The sequence below is a fragment of the Alosa alosa genome, chromosome 10 (genome assembly GCF_017589495.1).
Source record: "Alosa alosa isolate M-15738 ecotype Scorff River chromosome 10, AALO_Geno_1.1, whole genome shotgun sequence".
Taxonomy (NCBI): domain Eukaryota; kingdom Metazoa; phylum Chordata; class Actinopteri; order Clupeiformes; family Clupeidae; genus Alosa; species Alosa alosa.
The window spans coordinates 2,823,328-2,841,007 of record NC_063198.1 but is presented as its reverse complement, the minus strand read 5'-3'; the positions used below and the strand labels follow the sequence as shown (position 1 = coordinate 2,841,007).

Here is a 17,680-nt window from a genome sequence, read left to right as displayed (position 1 = left end):
ATGAAACCACACAGATGTAGAGGGCTGGCAGGGATAAACAGGAATCTTTTCGGGCTTCCTACACACTTACCCTTCCATTAAAACGCACATGCACACACACACAGTGTCTTTGAAGCAAAGCCTTCATCTGAACGTACTCATGATGCTCATGATATGGGCATGAGCTCTATGAATGGGCTCTCATCTGATCAATTAACAGATATAGAGGTATGAGCACCAGCTTAAATAGTTCTCCTCCAAACAAAACTTCCATATGCCTCTCACTGCTAAATTGCTATATGCACCTCTACAACAGATAGCTCGAGGAAATTATCAAGTCAAATCACATTTGAGATTAGTCTGAACAGTTAAAAAAACATAGCCTCATCAATTGCATTATCTGTAACCAACTGGTTCTACACACTTAAATATATTTAGGCAATGTAGTGTAAACTCTGATGTTGCACAGACAAATAAAAATAGTTGAGAATGCAGGGTTTTTAGTTGAGTTGGTCTAACTAGCTACAAAGTAGTTGCTAATCATATCAAGTTATTCTGCTTCTGCCTAGCAGACTTCATTCACAATGATTAAAACAACAGTACATGAGTGTACACTTTATTTCCCTTTGCTGCTTGGGTGACCAAGCTCGACTCAAATACTTCCTGAAATAAGTCCTTATGGCGCAAAGACACCAGCACCCTCTACAGTCATGCAAAGAGAACCCTTAATCTCACAGTGATGAATTAGCTTCCTTTTACAACCATGCTGTACACCACTGCTTCACAGTCTGACGATTAAATTTTCAGTGATGCGCAAGTTTAAACAGAACCTCAAACCAGAACAAAATAGTTATCTAGGCTAACTTTTGTCAGGAATTCAACAACATTCCCTAAATGAAATAAATTACATAATTGTGCATAACTTGCCTATAACATTACAAATAAAACTGACAATGAAGTAACAGTTTTTCAATTAATGCAATTTCCAACTTTCAACAAACATCCTAAAGAAGAAGTAGAGTGGCTGACTGAGAACTTCAATTTCAAGAAAATTGGTGACCGCCCAGCCACCCCATGTCAGTCTCACAGTGTACATTAAAGTGTTAGACAGAAAGCTGGCAGGGCAGAGATTGCTCTGGCACCGAGAGGAAAACATTATACTACCTTCCTCTGTAGTGAGATCAAGACTGTGGAGGCAGTCCCCTTGTGGGCTACCTATCATCATCAGAAAAAAACATCACTTGGATTACAAAATGGCAACAAAAACACCCTCCCAATAACATCAGGATCAGGAGACCGACATGCCTGCAAGCATCCTCATAAAAAGCCCAATGTTAAATGAGAAGAAGAAAGTCCTCAGAGGAGAAACGGATTGACCGTGTTTGACTCAGGTGGCCAGGCATGCTCAGAGGACAGAGAAAGACATGGCTCTATCTATTCAGTACCGAACCATTGAGCAGAACAGAAGCAAGGTGTGAAGTGGACAAAGGAGGAAAAAAACAAAATGAGAAGTACAAGCAACATGCCATATTAGCAGAGGAGAGGTGATGCAGAGTTAGCAAGAGGGACACTGAGGGGCTGCACTTGCCCACACTCACCTAAACTGTTGTTTTCCTTTATGCTTTTCTCCTGCAGTTGCTCTAACCTGACTGGAAACGACAATGGGAAGATGTGGATATGACCGGAAAAAAAAGTCTTGTGAAAGAAAACATGGAAACTCTTTGGGGTGTTCCCGGCCTAATGAGAACCATGCACTTCAGCACAATGCCAGTGAGATTGAATAAAGATTTACCGTCCAACCTACCCTTAGAAGCAACCCAAGCGATTTTGGATGCAGACATTTGGAAATCGGTTAAAAAAAAAAAAAAACATGCACCTTTGCAATGCCATGCTCATTTCAAGTCATCCAGCTGGGGTACTTGCTTCAATTCAGCAAGCAAGAACATGTGGTTTGGGTGTGTGTGTGAGTGAGTGTGAGAGTGTGTGTTTGAGAGAGATAAAGAGATAACTAACCCTAGAGAGAGAGAGATAGATAGATAGATAGATAGATAGATAGATAGATAGAAAGATAGATAGAAAGACAGATAGATAGATAGAGTGAGTGAGTGAGATTGAGTGAGAGTGAGTGTAGATGAGAGAATCAATCATAATGATATACTTATGTATGTATGTATGTATGTATGTATGTATGTATGTATGTATGTATGTATGTATGTATATATCTGTGCTCATGCAAGTGTGTGTACATACCTTGCAGTGCTGCGAGTCTCTCGTTTGTGAAGTCATTGTCCGCCTGTAGGGCCTCTATGCGAGCCTGCAGGGCCTGCTCCTTCTCCTCCATCTCCTCTATGCGCATCTGCAGTTCCTTCTTCTCATTCTGCCCCTTCTGAGTCAGCTCCTCTTGGCGGCTCTCAGCCAGCTGCGCGCACACACACACACACACACACACACACACAGCCAAAAGCATTAACTCATGCACTTACGGGCCGTTGACAACAAGAACAATAACTAATGATAACGGCAAAAAATTATCGCCCTAGCTAATATGAATGACAATGTCAGCTGTAAGACCAAAAGAAAAAAAAGACCAGGGGCCAAAGAGGGAAGCTTTTGTAGCCCCAATTATGTTTGCCTTCTTATTAATGGGCACCCAGCATGTCTTTGTCTTTTCTTATTCCGCTTATATCCTCCATAATTGGAGTCAATGGCTAGCCTCGTGAGACCATCCTGATCTCGCGAGCTTCAGGTTTCCACTCGCAGATCAGTCTGGCATCTTTCCGATAGAGAAAATTTGGAGCAGTTCAGGTTTAGGTGTGACGCAAAGAACATGACTGCATCCACAGATGAGATGAGCATAGCTATCACACAAGTTTTATTCAAATTAGAAAGTATTCCTGGGGAAGCTGTGAATCTATGAGTCTCAGCCATGCAGCTGGGAGGAATGAACGACACAGACATCCTCCACGGCCGATTCCAGTTCATAATGGAGCAATATACTTTCTTCAGAAGTGTAGGCTAGGGCCTACCGTGAAAACTTGGTGGGAATTGTCGTTGATTAGGTTCATGTCACATACAAATGGTAAGTTAAAAAATGTTAACGTTAGTTACGTTACCTAACTTAATTGTATGTTAAACGAAGGCATTAGAAGAACACTTTGTTCATCTAATTGGTTGATTTGGCCTGTCGATAACCAACATGGGTGGTGATAGACAGATGGTTTATCCAATCAGCTAACCTTCATTTCCGCACCTTCCCAAAAGTTCTCCAACGGAAAGTTGCCAGATGGATATGCAGAGCAAATGCGAAGCATCCATCTGGCGGAGTCAGGTTAGTCAATGGCAGCCATTAGAACCATCCCGCAAATAGTGTTTAAATTTGACATATTTATTGGGGACAGTTATACTTTTTGCAAAACTGCATAGGCATACGTTATGCTCATAATCCATCACCTTTACTGTGAACCAAGTCGCCAATCTGGATAGACAACAATTGTGTTTCTACCTGCTTGGCTCCTAGGTAAAGGTAGAACGACATTGGGGGGCAACAAAGCTTTGCTGTTTGGGTATTATTTAAAGAAATGAAGTAAAAATATGATCATGAGATTTGACTAAATTGTGACGATTTCTGGTAGACACACTCATACAATCTATCACATAGACAGCATTTCATTAAATTAGTAATTTGGGGGGGAAGTTAATGTAATTACTTTTTTTTTTAAACTTCCCACTAATGTAATAATTATTTTGTTGGTGGTATAAAACAAGTTTTCTAAAAAAAATTTTTTTTCGGGAAATGATGGTGGGATTATGACATTTAAAAAGTGCAAATTAAGTTGGTGGTTTATTACGTTGATGGGTGTTACAGTGAAGACAACATTTTTCTCCCCTCGGTGTTATGACACTTGCCTTGATCTTGTCAGTTAGGTCTTTGATCTCGTTTACTGCGCCATTGTACTTGTTGGCCAACTCCTGGAGCTCCTCCTGAGTGCGTTCATTCATCTCCTTCAGGTGTGTGCACTCGTCCTCTGTGTTACTTAGACTCCGCTATACATTGAAACACAGTTTAATGAGCCAACAAAAATGGTCTATAAGTAACTTTTGATAACTTTACAACATCTAACACATTAATACATACTTTCTAAACAATTCTAGTGCCAATGTCTACAACTAATTAAGCACGCGATAACAAAAGTAATCAACAAGCTTATGGCCCTAGTGCTGTAAATGTCCCCCATGATGGAAACATTCTTAAATACATCTCACCTCCACCTCTGACAGCTTTCTGACCACCTCAATTTTCTCCTGAAGTACCCGCCTCAGGGACTCTTTGGCTGTAGTCTCATAATTGAATTTGTCATCCTGTAAGTTTACCAACTCCTTCCGGATGCTGTCTTCTGTTTGGTTCTACATCAAAAGAACATAGAATATTAAGAGGTAAAAGTACAACAGACTATTTTTCAACTATAGTCTCACTGCTGAAGCAGCATACTCAACTGACAGGTATCATACTCCTGTATTCTTCCTTTATTAATTTAAATTAAGTACTGCAGAGCTTCTTGGTGCCCTTTTAGTGATAAACGACTTTTCAAAATGGCTATTATTTATATTAGAAGAAACAGACATCAACGGTGTTCCAGTGTCACATGTAAAATTATACCACTAACTGCTAATGCCCAATTAACTGCTAATGTTTCAGGACACTCTTATTTCAAGAAACAGGACACAGTTAAATCCATAAGTCTGTTAGGAAACACCTGGTATTGGTCCCACAAAACAGGACCATATTCTCACTTTAGAGTAAGCTTGCAGCTGGTTCCCCATCACCTCCAGACGAGAAAGCAGTCGGTCCTCATCAATTAAAGCCTGCAAATAAGCAGAGAGTTATAAAAATAATCATTTGCATTATTTCAAATTCATCAACCCTTCAAATATATATTAAGGGAATGCAAAACAGAATAAAGGAAAGAGGAGCGGCAACAGCTAGACTTTTGAAAAACAGTATGGCATTAATTAATAACACTACTATTAATGTGTGTGTGTGTGCGCGTGTGTGTGTGTAGAATGTTTGTGCGTTTCCTACCTGCCAGCTGCTCTCCGAGGCCTCCTGTGTGCTGGCCAGCAGCCTCTGCAGAGTTGCCAGTTTCTGCTCAAGCATCTGCTCCCTATGCAAGGCCTCCTAAAGAGTAGCATGGGAAGGAAGCGACGAGAGCTTTATTGAGTGCATATTGCCTGAACGCATTTCAACATAGCCTACAATCATGAATGAATGAAATTGAGTTACTCAAAAACACTTCCATTATTAAAAAGACCATTTTAAGTGTGAGTGCATTTCAAAGCAAAACCACTAGGTGTCAGTGTAATATCATACCTGCAGATACTGTGACAGCTGGAACAGTTCCTGAGAGTACATACTGGGTGTGTTTGCAGCAACCTGCAGAACCCAGACAAAGCACTGTGAGGGGGCAGCTTCAGAGCACAACGCATCACAAGTGTTTGCATAAGTATAACACAAGTGTATCTAACACAAGGAGAGAACACCACCACTTAAGAACACCCCATTTACTTGTAAAGTTGTAAATTCATGATGGACCAGACACTAATTTATTTTGTACAATATTCAACAAGGTTCAGTGACAGGGGCCAAACTACTCAAATAACATCATGGACTTCTGACTTTAATTTACAACTCTGTGAAATGACAGAATGGATCGCATCGCATCAAGGCACAATTAGAGAAAACAATGAGTGACGACAAACATGTTATGGAGCATATTGACAACTTTAGATCTAGATACTGGATTTAGTGGTTTCAGCGAGCTGACACTCGCATTCTTGAAGGAAGAAACTACAAGTCTTACAGAGCAGACTCAAATAATCCAGAAATTGAAAGCCTCTCATTTAGAAGATTTTCCTTGGTGAAGAATTAAAATAATAATAAAAAAAAAAACATGGCATAGAAAGGAGGCAATCTGCCTTTGCTTGGTGATTTGATGATTAGTAAATAACCAACAGCCCAACTCTGCTGAAGTGTAGCACAATTTGAGCAGACCAAAGGCAAGTTGAGAGGGAGTGAGGATTCCTGCTCAGGGCAGAGAGGGGCAATCAAAATTAGATTCCAGATTACTCCCTAATATGATTAGGTGTTCTAACCATGGACTATGCACTTCCACATCTACAAAGAAAGACACTTCTATGAGGAGGCTCCTCTCCTCACTTTTCATGCCAGAGAGACAAACAAAAAATGAAAAATTCCTGAAAGCAAGGATGACTCCATCATCCAATTTTTCTGGAAGTGTGCTTAAGGCCTATACAGTACTTTCCATGTATGAGCTGCATTGTGTATAAACCGCAGGACACACACACAAACAACCGCATGTATTATCCACTGTGTAGCCTAGTGAATCAGATCATGCTTTAATCATAAAGGAGGTATAGCCCACCACCGTGTATCAACCTCATAGCTGAGCAAATTGCAAAATCAATGTATAAACCTCAGTAAATAGTTTGGAAATTACAGTATAACTTGATACATTGATGACAAAGGACATTTTGTGATGACCTGAATTATGTCTTATGTCAGCAAGCAATGCATCATCAAGACTGTGTTGTAGATGTTGATGAAAGACTTTTACCCTTGCACAGTTAACCATATGCAGTAAACCATAAGTTCAATAAATGTTCCTTTTTTAAATTGAGACTTGTAACATTTGTTATCATCATTGTGTAATTTTTATGATGTAAAATCAGGGAGCAAAAGCAGTATCGGCTCCAAATATCAGCTCAAGAAAATCGTCAGTCTGTAACAGTCATCGACTACAGTCATTGACTAAGGCTGATGAAAAATCTGTATCGGCATCAGCACTAAAAAATCCATATCGGTCGATCCCTAGTATAAGTATATAAGTCTATATACTCCTTTGATCCGGGGAAGAAAATTTGGGCGTGGTTTTCAACTGTGACAAGACCCACATGAACTGGAGAAGTACGCAAATATTGGTCATGTGTCACAACGCACAAAATCCAAAATACCTCACTTAATGTTGGGTGTGGCTTATACAGTGTACATAAGAAAGTTGTTTATCTTCTAAAGAGTTTTTCGACCAACAGCAAAAGCGTTCTTGAACTAGTTTGGTTCAAAATTGAATGAACCTTGTTGCTATCTAGTGAACCTGCCCGCATTTCCACCAATTTTGAACGGAACCAAGGATGAGTCACCAACAGAGAGTGTTGCATGCATAAACAAGAGTTAATGATATGCATAAACAGGAGGATGATATGACAGTTCTGTCCTGTAAAAAAGGAAGAAATTAGCTGTGTAAAACGGGGTTAATATCTGCAGTGTTTTGCTAGTTGAGTAATTTTGTTAACTCATGGTAACAGTTGATGTGGACGGAAAACTCATGCTTTTAGTCTTCTCCCCTCTGAACGGTAGAATGACACGCCGACTCCGGTTCTCAGGAAAAAAACAACTTTTTTCTGGTTCAAGCACAGAACCAAAGTGCCACGTTTGTTTGTTTTGTTTGGTCGAAATGCTCTGAACAGATCAAATGTTGGTTCACCAAGGGAAACGGAACCAGTTATCTGTCTGTGGAAAAAAGCTATTGGCGAGTTACACGCACCCACCAAATTTGGAGTTTGTAGATGAAACTATATGCTAACCACAATACTAAGTGAAATAAGGGGGCACTATGGAGTCCCTAGGCCACACCCAGGGCCAAGCCTTTGTCCCTGAGAGCTTTATCATACAACTGTTCAAAAGTTGATTCACGAATGGGAACGGAACCGGTTCTCTGTCGGTGGAAAAAGGCTATTGGTGAGTTACACGCATTTAACAAATTTGGTGTTTGTAGCTAAAACTATATGCTAACCACAAGACTAAATGGAATAAGGGCACTATGGAGTCCCTAGACCACACCTGGAGCCAAGCCTTTGTCCCTGAGAGCTTTATCTTACAACTGTTGTGTGCCAACTGTTGCGTGTTCCCTTTTTGCCAACGGAAACCACCTCAAAAAATGCAATCTCCATTCTTCCCTACAGAAACAATAGGGCTTTCGTACCTCCAGTGGTTGGGCCCTAAACACTCCACAATGGGCTTCAGGATGGAAAGGGGGGGGGGGGGGGGGGGGGGGGGTATATATATATATATATATATATATAAATGGGCTCATCAATTTGAGGGAAACCAAAAAGCTGCACTAACCAGCTACTTCCATCTGAAAGGAGAGTAATTTATTAGTCACCTAGTGATGGGTAGATTAAAAGGAGATCATTCACTAGTTCACTAGTTCTTGAACACACTGTTTGCATTCTTTGGTCAAGAAGAACCAAATTTTTTTTTTTTATGGCCCTGCAGGCTAAGGGAAATGGAATTCCGAGAGAGGGAAAGGCCACAGACACACAGCAAGCACACACAGGGATGATGTCATTGCTATTCTGTATGCATTTCACCAAAGAGGTGAAGAGTGCCACACAGTGAGGGAACACAGATGTCTAAAACCGGTCACACAGAGTGACAGGAGTTTAAAAATTAAGATTTTACAATCAGAGTTCTCGCAAACACGCATAAGGAAAGGTATCACGGCAACATCAAAAATTGACAAAATGGACTTACCTTATCAATAGGTAGTGGTAATGGTGCTTGAATCACACTGCGGAGAGAAAAAACATGGGTGATGAACTGCTGAAAGAACTGTGAAACAAAAGCTTATTCTCTTTGCTGTTTAAATCTGTTCTGAAGCAAATATTTATCGCTGTGTTCAAGGTGTACCCTTGCAGCAAAGCAAAGAATTGTTAATCTTTAACAGTTAACACTGAGTGACAGAGGCTAGATTAAGTGTTATAAAACATAGGAGTTGCATTTCACTTTTTAACCAATACAGCAGTTAAAGCAATAAACGAATATTTATGGACATGGACGTAGTGTTTGCAGCTTGTAGCTGCTGTAAGCAGTACTTTATCTTCACAATACTTTATTACGGAGTTTATTCCTAAAACTAACCAGCTAAATAGCTGACCTGACAGACACCATGGCTGGAACTGATAAAAGACTCAGGTTATATATATCCTTAGATATTGCTTGCTGGAAAAAGTAACATTTCTTGGGGATTTCAATTGAAACCACAAAGCCTCACAGTGAACAGATTGGATGACTTAAGAAAGAGAGGTGAATTTACCTGCCCTTCATATGACCACATATTATTGAAATGAAGTTGAGAATGCAAAAACACACCCTCAAATACTGAAGCATAGCTGCTTGTTAATTATTTTACACTGTCCCGTCATGTACAGGTAAGACAAAAGTTAACAGCTGCGCCAACACGCACAAGTTGGGCTTAAGATAAGTAGGTTACACCAAAGTCCTTTTAGGCAAGTCCCTCCACTCGGCGGCCATATACCAACGTTTTATGGGCACTCATCGGGCACAGTCTTTGGGTCGAACTGCTTGGCGTCGTCGCAAGGCTTCCGCGACACCAATCTTGCTCCAGCGGCGAGATCACAACACATGATTGGCACGATGTCTTCACAACACACCATACAGTGGGTCCCAGTTAAAAATTGACACTTCATTCACGATCAAGGTGATTCACGCAGCTGGGTGAAATGTAAGTACAACTGCAGCCGCTTGGGGGCAGCATAGTCTGCTGTGGCGTTCCACGGTCGAACCGGACGGCGCATTCGACAGCAAGGGCTGTGATTGGTCGAGTTTTCAGCGTTTCTCTGTGTTTTTAGCAGCCCCTGCAACATGCTAGTCCACTGTAGCCTAAGCTTTGTACATAATGTTTAACATAGTTTTGGATTCAATGGCAAGATTTCTTGATTGTACAGTGCCTGTCTCTCAGTAATGTTTTAAAATGAGAGCTTCGTCAGCTGGCAGTAGGCTACTTTGTCGGTAGTCATGAGAAGTTAAACTTGCTAACAGAACATAAATATGCTGCCCAGAAACCTTGTGAATAGTTCTGATTTTTTTTTTTTACTACACTAACGAGGTTGAAATATAGCCTTTGCCTACAGCATCTCCTTAACAGTAATGTTAACAAAATGACAGCATTCATATGACAAAGGAAAACGAATTCGGTCACTCAAGACTGTGCCACAGCAACCAGTGTAGGCTACATTCCCTGCCAATAGGCTACTCGAAGCAGATATAGCGTTGTCTGACGGTCAGTGGGTTAATGCATGTATATCCAGAACAGGTCTGCAACTTTCAGGCAGTTCTGAGTTCGAATCTAGGCAGGAGCCATATAAAGGCCTAGGCCTATTGTTATCATTTTTTGCAAGGTGTTGCTCCTGGCAATACTTGTTTATAAGACGTTTGGTGATTAATTGATAGCTGTTTTTGGGACACGTTAAACGTTCTTTATAATGAGCGATACGGGGAGTAAAACGACTGTTATTCTGGCGTTTTACAACTGTAGGCTACAATGATTGCAATACAAAAATATGCGCGTGTTAGTTTAGTTAGTTTTGTGATGTTTTGCACTTTTGACCTTGGTAGACTCTGCATATGTTATTTCTCTGTATGGAAAATAAAGTCAATTTTCGACACACGTCTGTTATTAGTTCAATAAGAAGTGTTGCTTGTTAAAACATGTGACTAGTGAAACTCAAATGATTTTAGAAATATTTAGCCAAAGCCAAAAAGTGTAAGAGAGAAGAAGAGACGCCGGTGCAGCTCAGATGTCTTCTTAATTTTCTTTATTCTTTAGTAAAAGGTGCAGAACATTATTAAACTTTAAAGACAGAATACGCACGCAGGCACAACTAGGCTACTTGTTGTTTTCTTTTCCTCGGCTATCTATATATGGTTATCAGCACACAATGTTGGGCTAATTCACTAGTTCCAGATGGGCAAGAACAAGGTAGGCAATTGGTGTGCTTGTCAGAACGTTAGATTACAGCTGTTTAAAGCCAGGCGTCCGCGATGCAGCTAGAACAAAACTAAAGGTAACTTTAGCTATAGGGCTGTATCAATTTGTCCAAATTAATAGGACATCGTAGACGTTGTTGTTGTATTATTGCATGTGGATATTGTTATGCTATGTAGGCTACTTTTTTTGCAATGCACGGACCTAAAACCGGAAACGGACAAATATTGTACAGCGTGAATTTGTTTTTCTTGGGGGGTGGGGGTGGGTGGGTGTACGTACCATAGCTCTCTCTCTCTCGCTCTCTCTCTCTCACACACACACACACACACACACACAGTACCTTTCTTAGCCACAGTTTTTTAGTGGCGATATGTGTTATGGACATTGTTATGCACATTATTGACTGCAGTTTATTCTCATCAATGTCAGTCCATGAATGCATATTGATCAGTTGTTAACTAATACTGTAGGCCTAGAAGTTGCATTGGAAAATGTTACTGTTGTAGGCTGTTTGTTTTTTATTTCAGCCACACTGTTTTAAAGTGGTTAGGACCATTACACACCAATTGAATAAGCCATACTGCAATGCCGATTTCATGGTTGCACCATGCACATGTTCGCCGATTATGTGGCCCTCAGTAACCTATAAATTCAATGATGTGGCGCTCTATGAAAATGAGTTTGACACCCCTGCTCTAAAATATCTGTCCTGGCCTGGTTGCACCGGATTGTGGCCAAACGACAGGAGCGCGGAGAACCCTCCTTTGTCTACCAAAAAGTGTTACTTTGTGCCCTGCGCTCCCCCACTGCTTGTGAAAGAAGGGCAGTCAAGTCATATCAAAAATAGTAGTGGCAGAACTCCAAAGTGACACCTTGTGGTTGTTTGTGTCAACTGCAGTTTGTGCCATTTCTGCTGAGAAAATGGGGTGCGTGATTCCTGAAGGAACCCGTCCAAACTTAACGGGGACCCACTGTATGATTGGCTCAATGTATTCACATCACACCACGATTGGCTCAATGTATTCACATGTCGACGTTTTGCCAAGGAAGGGGTGGGATATGTGTAGACAACGGCCATATTGGCGTGACAAACTAGCCCCATGCATTTCTATGGAGTATTTTTTGAGTGCTGTGTCTCCACATTAGAAAGTCTCTGGTTACACTAGCACAGAATGTGCTATGGCACATTCTATACCCTGGCCAGGGAAATTCTTCTGCACTTTACTGTACAGCACAAGATACTAGAAGAATGATTATCTGATGTCAATGACAGGCCAATTGATCAAAATGGCTTCACAAACAGACACACACACACACAGTGTACCCAGTGTGTACCCTTCACCTACTCATTAACATAATGCAAAGCAGGCTCAGGTGATATGCATCAAGGTGTGCGTCTGAAGCCAGTTGGATCAACACAACTGACATAAGTGCGTGTAGGCTCTTTACATGATATTTTGCAGCTTTTTCCTGTGATAGGATAGGATGTTTATACGGTCAAGCTTTATTGGCCAGGCTCCTTTCCCTCTACCCCTGGCAGTCACTTCTTCTCTTCCTAACACACCCACACATTCCTTTTACTTACTCATGTGATTTATCGCTAATTAATAGCATTGCCTACTAAATTACAACTGCTATTAAAGGAAGAACAAGAGTGACTAAGGAGAGTGAATTACCATGTGGTAGATTTCATGAAAGTGGGATATTAAGTGCAAGAGAACCTGTTTGCACAGAAAATTTAGTTACCACCATGGAAAGCGACATCTGTGTTAAAAGACGCAAAGACCTCAGTTGTTTCCATGAAAACATTACAAAACAGAAATAAATAGCACAGTAGGACCAGACAATGGAACAATATTACTGTATCTAATGTAAAATTATGATTCACCTCATAGCTACAATTTGTTTGTTTTTCCAATCACGTGTCAGCTCAACTACTTGTTAAAGTTGATAAAGATAGGATCATATTATTGGTTAATCAATACCCTAGCCACAGAGTACTTCCTCTTAAACATTAGGCCTAACTGAGAAAAGAGACCACTTCATAACTGGTGTATTATATAAATTGGAGGGGTGAGTGGGTCCTGATTTCAACCCAGAGCAGTGAACATCATGTTTTGACATGTATGGATACCACCCACCGATACTACTTAATTACAGTTTCAATCATAGTAGCTCTGCTGCTGCTCTCAAGAAACCACTGCTACGCTTTCATGAAGCCTACTTGCGACGCTTATTTCAGTCTTGCACTTGAAAAACATACAAATAGCTAGATTAATGTATCTGCGTTGAATCAATGCAGCTAATACCATTGCACATATGGTTTTCCGTTTAAACTATAGCTCACCTAAACTATGTATGTGACATACACTTAGTTGAGTGTAGCCTAGTTGTTATTCAGGGTACCCCCAGAATTGTCAGACCTAAATTTAAGACTTTTTAAGACCTTTTTAATACCACTTCAGATGAAATTTAATACCTACATCGCACCCATTCGGATAGAATAAATAATGTTAAAAGGTAAGATTAAACCTCAAATAATTACTATTTACAAGTGTTTGAACATGCCAACATGAACATGACAGCAGTGCAGTGGCAACGCAAAGCTTTGTCGCGGTAGTAACGTGACAATGTCCCGCTTCATGGACAAATTTACACGGAATAGAACCTAGTTGATTTCAGGGATTAAAGTGAAAGAAAAATCGTTTGACTGAACTTTTTTCAGGCCATAAGTCATATGCTGTTCATATCTACCTATAGAGATAGCACCCCTTTTGCGGTCGCAACCTATTGGTTTTTAATGTACAAAAAGATGCAAACAGCAAAGTAAAGCACCAAATAAAACACCAAAACGAGGCTACAGGGTACTCTTAAGTTACTATATAATTAATGCCGCCAATGGCCGCCATGTGAATAAGGCGAATTGAGAGTGTTCTTGATTGAGATTGAGTTTTCCTGATGAACAAAACAATATTTCAATACCATCCCTGACCATTGCTGATTAGCCATTGTTGTTCTTTTCTACTGCACCAATATTGTAGCAAGGCTTTAACTTACACTCTTATTTAATTACTTCAGGCCAAAAGTGTTTAAAGGGGAGATTTTTCTTCTTGTTAATATGCAATTCAACACCAAGTAAAATCTATAAAATCAAGTTAGCAAGACTAACTGTTGTAAGCAAGACTAGTCAAAGTAACGACAACATACGCTCACAACCTACTGTCGTTAAAAGTGAGGCCTAAGCAAAATAGGCTATCTGTGCGTCACAAACACAACTGACTCCCTTACTCAACAGTTTGCGATATTATTAATGTTAACACGCTCAGTCAAAACCTTTCATCGCAAATTGTGAAAAACATTGTTGTACGTGTCATAACAGACGGGGTAGGCATAGGCTACGGTTTATATTGCGTCGCTTTACACATAATGTTAGTTGCATTGATTAAAAACTGTAACAATAATAGTAGACTACATCGGGTAGCATAGCAGGCTATCTGTTCAAGACATAGGTGACACCCAAAATGAATGACCTCCCCTGACAAGAGTTCGCGATAGTAAGAAATTGGCTGACGTATCTTCTTGAGCGGTCTCTGATTGAGACACAGAAAGTTCTCAAGAACACTATTAGGTCTTTAAACGTTACCATCACACACATTCATTCATCGGACCTAATATTTGTAGTTGCCTTAAAACAAGAAAAGGTGATGAATTATAGGACTAGCCTTATTCTTCCCATCTTTTGTTCATGTTAATAACGCTACAAGTGTTTATTATAGTGGATGGAATCCACTATCTTGAAATCTCCTGGCTTCTTCTTCTTATTAGAGTGCATGAAAATGCACTCTACTGTTATCCGAATTATTCTTAATATTATTATTCTTCTTCTAACGCTTTTTGTGCGTTTAATACAGCTTCAACCGTTTAACTTAGAAACTAGCAAATAATTTAACCTTTTAAACCATCCACCTATTTAACTGTTCAGTCATTCCAACTATATTAAACCTCATCTACCTAGTTCAGTCATTCCAACTATATTAAACATCATCTACCTAGCAAATAATTAAACCTTTTAAACCATCCACCTATTTAACTGTTCAGTCATTCCAACTATATTAAACCTCGTCTACCTAGTTCAGTCATTCCAACTATATTAAAACTCATCTACCTAGCAAATAATTTAACCAATTAAACTATCCACCTATTTAACTGTTCAGTCATTCCAACTATATTAAATCTCATCTACCTAGTTCAGTCATTCCAACTATATTAAAACTCATCTACCTAGCAAATAATTTAACCAATTAAACTATCCACCTATTTAACTGTTCAGTCATTCCAACTATATTAAACCTCATCTACCTAGTTATCATCTACCTAGCAAATAATTTAACCTTTTAAACCATCCACCCATTTAACTGTTCAGTCATTCCAACTATATTAAACCTCATCTACCTAGTTCAGTCATTCCAACTATATTAAACCTCATCATGTTGGTTGCCAATTAGCACATCATCTGTTTTAACAATATATTTCACACCATATGTTTTGCATTTTCATGCACTGGTAATTCCCTGGAATTGCGTTTTCTTGTTATTATTATAACCTTTTTTTCTTTTTACCTTTTCAAGAATTAATGCGACTCTAACCGCTTAACGTACAGAGATGTTGAAATAACCGTTTTGTAGGTCTGGAGTTGGACAACAGAGTAACTTTTTCAGATTTTCTTAAAAGTTTATACTTTTTGAGAAATAGGGGATTAAAAATGGTAAAAAGCTCATTTTTCCCCCATAGACTTGAATGGCTGTGATGTCATAATGGCCTAAAGCCAGCTGCGCTCGTTAAGCTCCCAGAGTAGTTCCCGGGCTAATTAGAACACTGGCACAGGTGTCACCTGTGAATTCAACTGTCTCAGCTTCTAATGCATACAATCTGGTGCTCCCTAAAACTACACATCCTGTTTAAGTGTTTCCTGTGTGTCAAAATAAAAGTCACAGCCATATTCTCATGCTTTGCGCATTATATCTCCAGAACGGTTTGACGTATATGCTTCAAATTTGGTACAAGTGTTTGTATGGACTCAAAGATGAAGCAGAGCCCGTCTACGGAGAGCCTTGGCACTTCCTATTAAGCCTCATTGTATCGACATTGGTTGCAGTTCCATTAGAATTCCACTGGGGTGATGATGATGTGAGAGTGCAGGTTGAATGGGGGTCTATGGAGCTAGGCGGCTAAATGTATCTCTTTCACCTGCTTGTGTTAGAAGAATCATAGATTTTATTGTAGTTTATGCAGGTTCAATATAGATTTAAGATCTAAAGTTGAATGAACGAGTACTTATGTCCTTTTCATTTCTTACAGTGTGGGTCGTTGTTGCCCATTTCACGCTAGCATTGTGCTAATGAATGACGTCATTGACATATTTGAAAGGCTTTTTAGAAGACTTACGTGACTTCAAAAAATATAACAATCAACAGTGTGTATTTTCTTTGCCTCTCCTAGCGAATGCAACATTCAAATTACTACTCAAAAAATTATATCCAGAGAAAAGTGGATATTGAGGGGTAAAGCTCCATAGACCTCCATGCATTCTGCACTCGCCTGCGAGCGCCCTCAAGTGGAATCTGAGGAGGAACTGCAACCAGTCCAGAAACCGGAAGTAACCAGACAGTGCCAATTCGCTTCCTATTAGACATTCTCTGGATGAAGTGAGTTGATGTTGGAGGTCAAAGGTCAAGTCAATGAACACTCTGAGTGCGATATCTCAAGAATGCCTTGACATACATGCCTGAAATTTGGTATGAGTATTTGTATGGATTCAAAGATGAAGTGAATTGATGTTGGAGGTCAAAGGTCAAATATCAAGGTCAAAAACACCTTGAGTGTTAGATCTCAAGAACGCCTTGACACACAAGGTCTTTTGGCACGAGGGTTTGTATGAACTCAAAGATTAATGTTTTTTTTCCAGGAATTTCCCCACCAACTTTAGCAGCTTTCCATCCACTATTGTAATTCCTCTGGCATTACATTCTAGTTCTGCATTTAACATGCCATAACTATAAGGTGGCCTATGGTGGCCAACTATGATGGCCTTCAATTTGTGATAATTAACCTTATACAGCTTTGTTTTGATCTTTCTATTAGTACTATTATTCTCTTATCTAGTAGTACAAAACACATTATTGGCTTGATTGCTCACAGTGCTGAAGTATAGGCTCAGGCAAATTTCTATTTGCCCAGTGCTGAAAAAATAGAGAAAACATTTAACAGCAATAAAGTATGCTCATCATTCAATTGGTTGTCCCAGAGTGTAGCAGAAATTTCAACACGCAGCAAAAGGACCAGAGAGAAATTGAGAATAACATAATTTCCTTGATGGTGAGGCATAACTCAAGTATAACAATAAAGGAACCTGATACTCTGGTTCACACCTACAGCTTCTTCTCCTGCATGTCATAATGAAGCACTGGTACCTGTTGTGTGACATTCCATTCATGACAAAAAGGTCAAATTCAACGACCGCGATGAAGTCATCTAGCGCTATTCACTACTGCTGACTGCAACTCAACAACCAACATCTCACTTCTATAAATACTGCCCTCTCCAAAGTCTCTCGAGTAAATGTATGAAAACATGTCACTGAACTCTGTGTGTGTGTGTGTGTGTGTGTGTGTGTGTGTGTGTGTGTGTGCAGTCACAAGACCACATTCAACACCCACTTCTTAAACACCACATCCAGGGTATAGACAGAAATGGTGGAAGAGTGTAGGAACTAATGGAGTGAAAGGGAACAGAGCAAAGAGTGAAGAATAAGAGGGGAAAGTGTGTGCAAGGGT

At 39.8% G+C, this 17,680-nt stretch overlaps 1 protein-coding gene across 8 annotated transcripts in view; it reads right to left on the bottom strand.

Annotated features, from left to right (window-relative positions):
• The window catches only part of slmapa (sarcolemma associated protein a), a 68,976-nt gene that overhangs the window by 30,276 nt on the left and 21,020 nt on the right, over positions 1 to 17,680 (bottom strand). For 4 of the 8 annotated variants that reach the window (XM_048253939.1, XM_048253934.1, XM_048253937.1 and 1 more), the window contains exons 4-11: positions 8,591 to 8,627; positions 5,348 to 5,410; positions 5,060 to 5,155; positions 4,771 to 4,842; positions 4,243 to 4,383; positions 3,886 to 4,023; positions 2,230 to 2,398; positions 1,578 to 1,628 (exon numbers count right to left, since the gene is read on the bottom strand). In XM_048253939.1, coding sequence (XP_048109896.1) covers positions 1,578 to 1,628; positions 2,230 to 2,398; positions 3,886 to 4,023; positions 4,243 to 4,383; positions 4,771 to 4,842; positions 5,060 to 5,155; positions 5,348 to 5,410; positions 8,591 to 8,627 — 767 coding nt within the window. Of the gene's footprint in view, positions 1 to 1,143; positions 1,195 to 1,577; positions 1,629 to 2,229; positions 2,399 to 3,885; positions 4,024 to 4,242; positions 4,384 to 4,770; positions 4,843 to 5,059; positions 5,156 to 5,347; positions 5,411 to 8,590; positions 8,628 to 17,680 lie in introns of all 8 variants that reach the window. The other 4 variants (XM_048253933.1, XM_048253931.1, XM_048253935.1 and 1 more) reach the window with 2 other exon arrangements.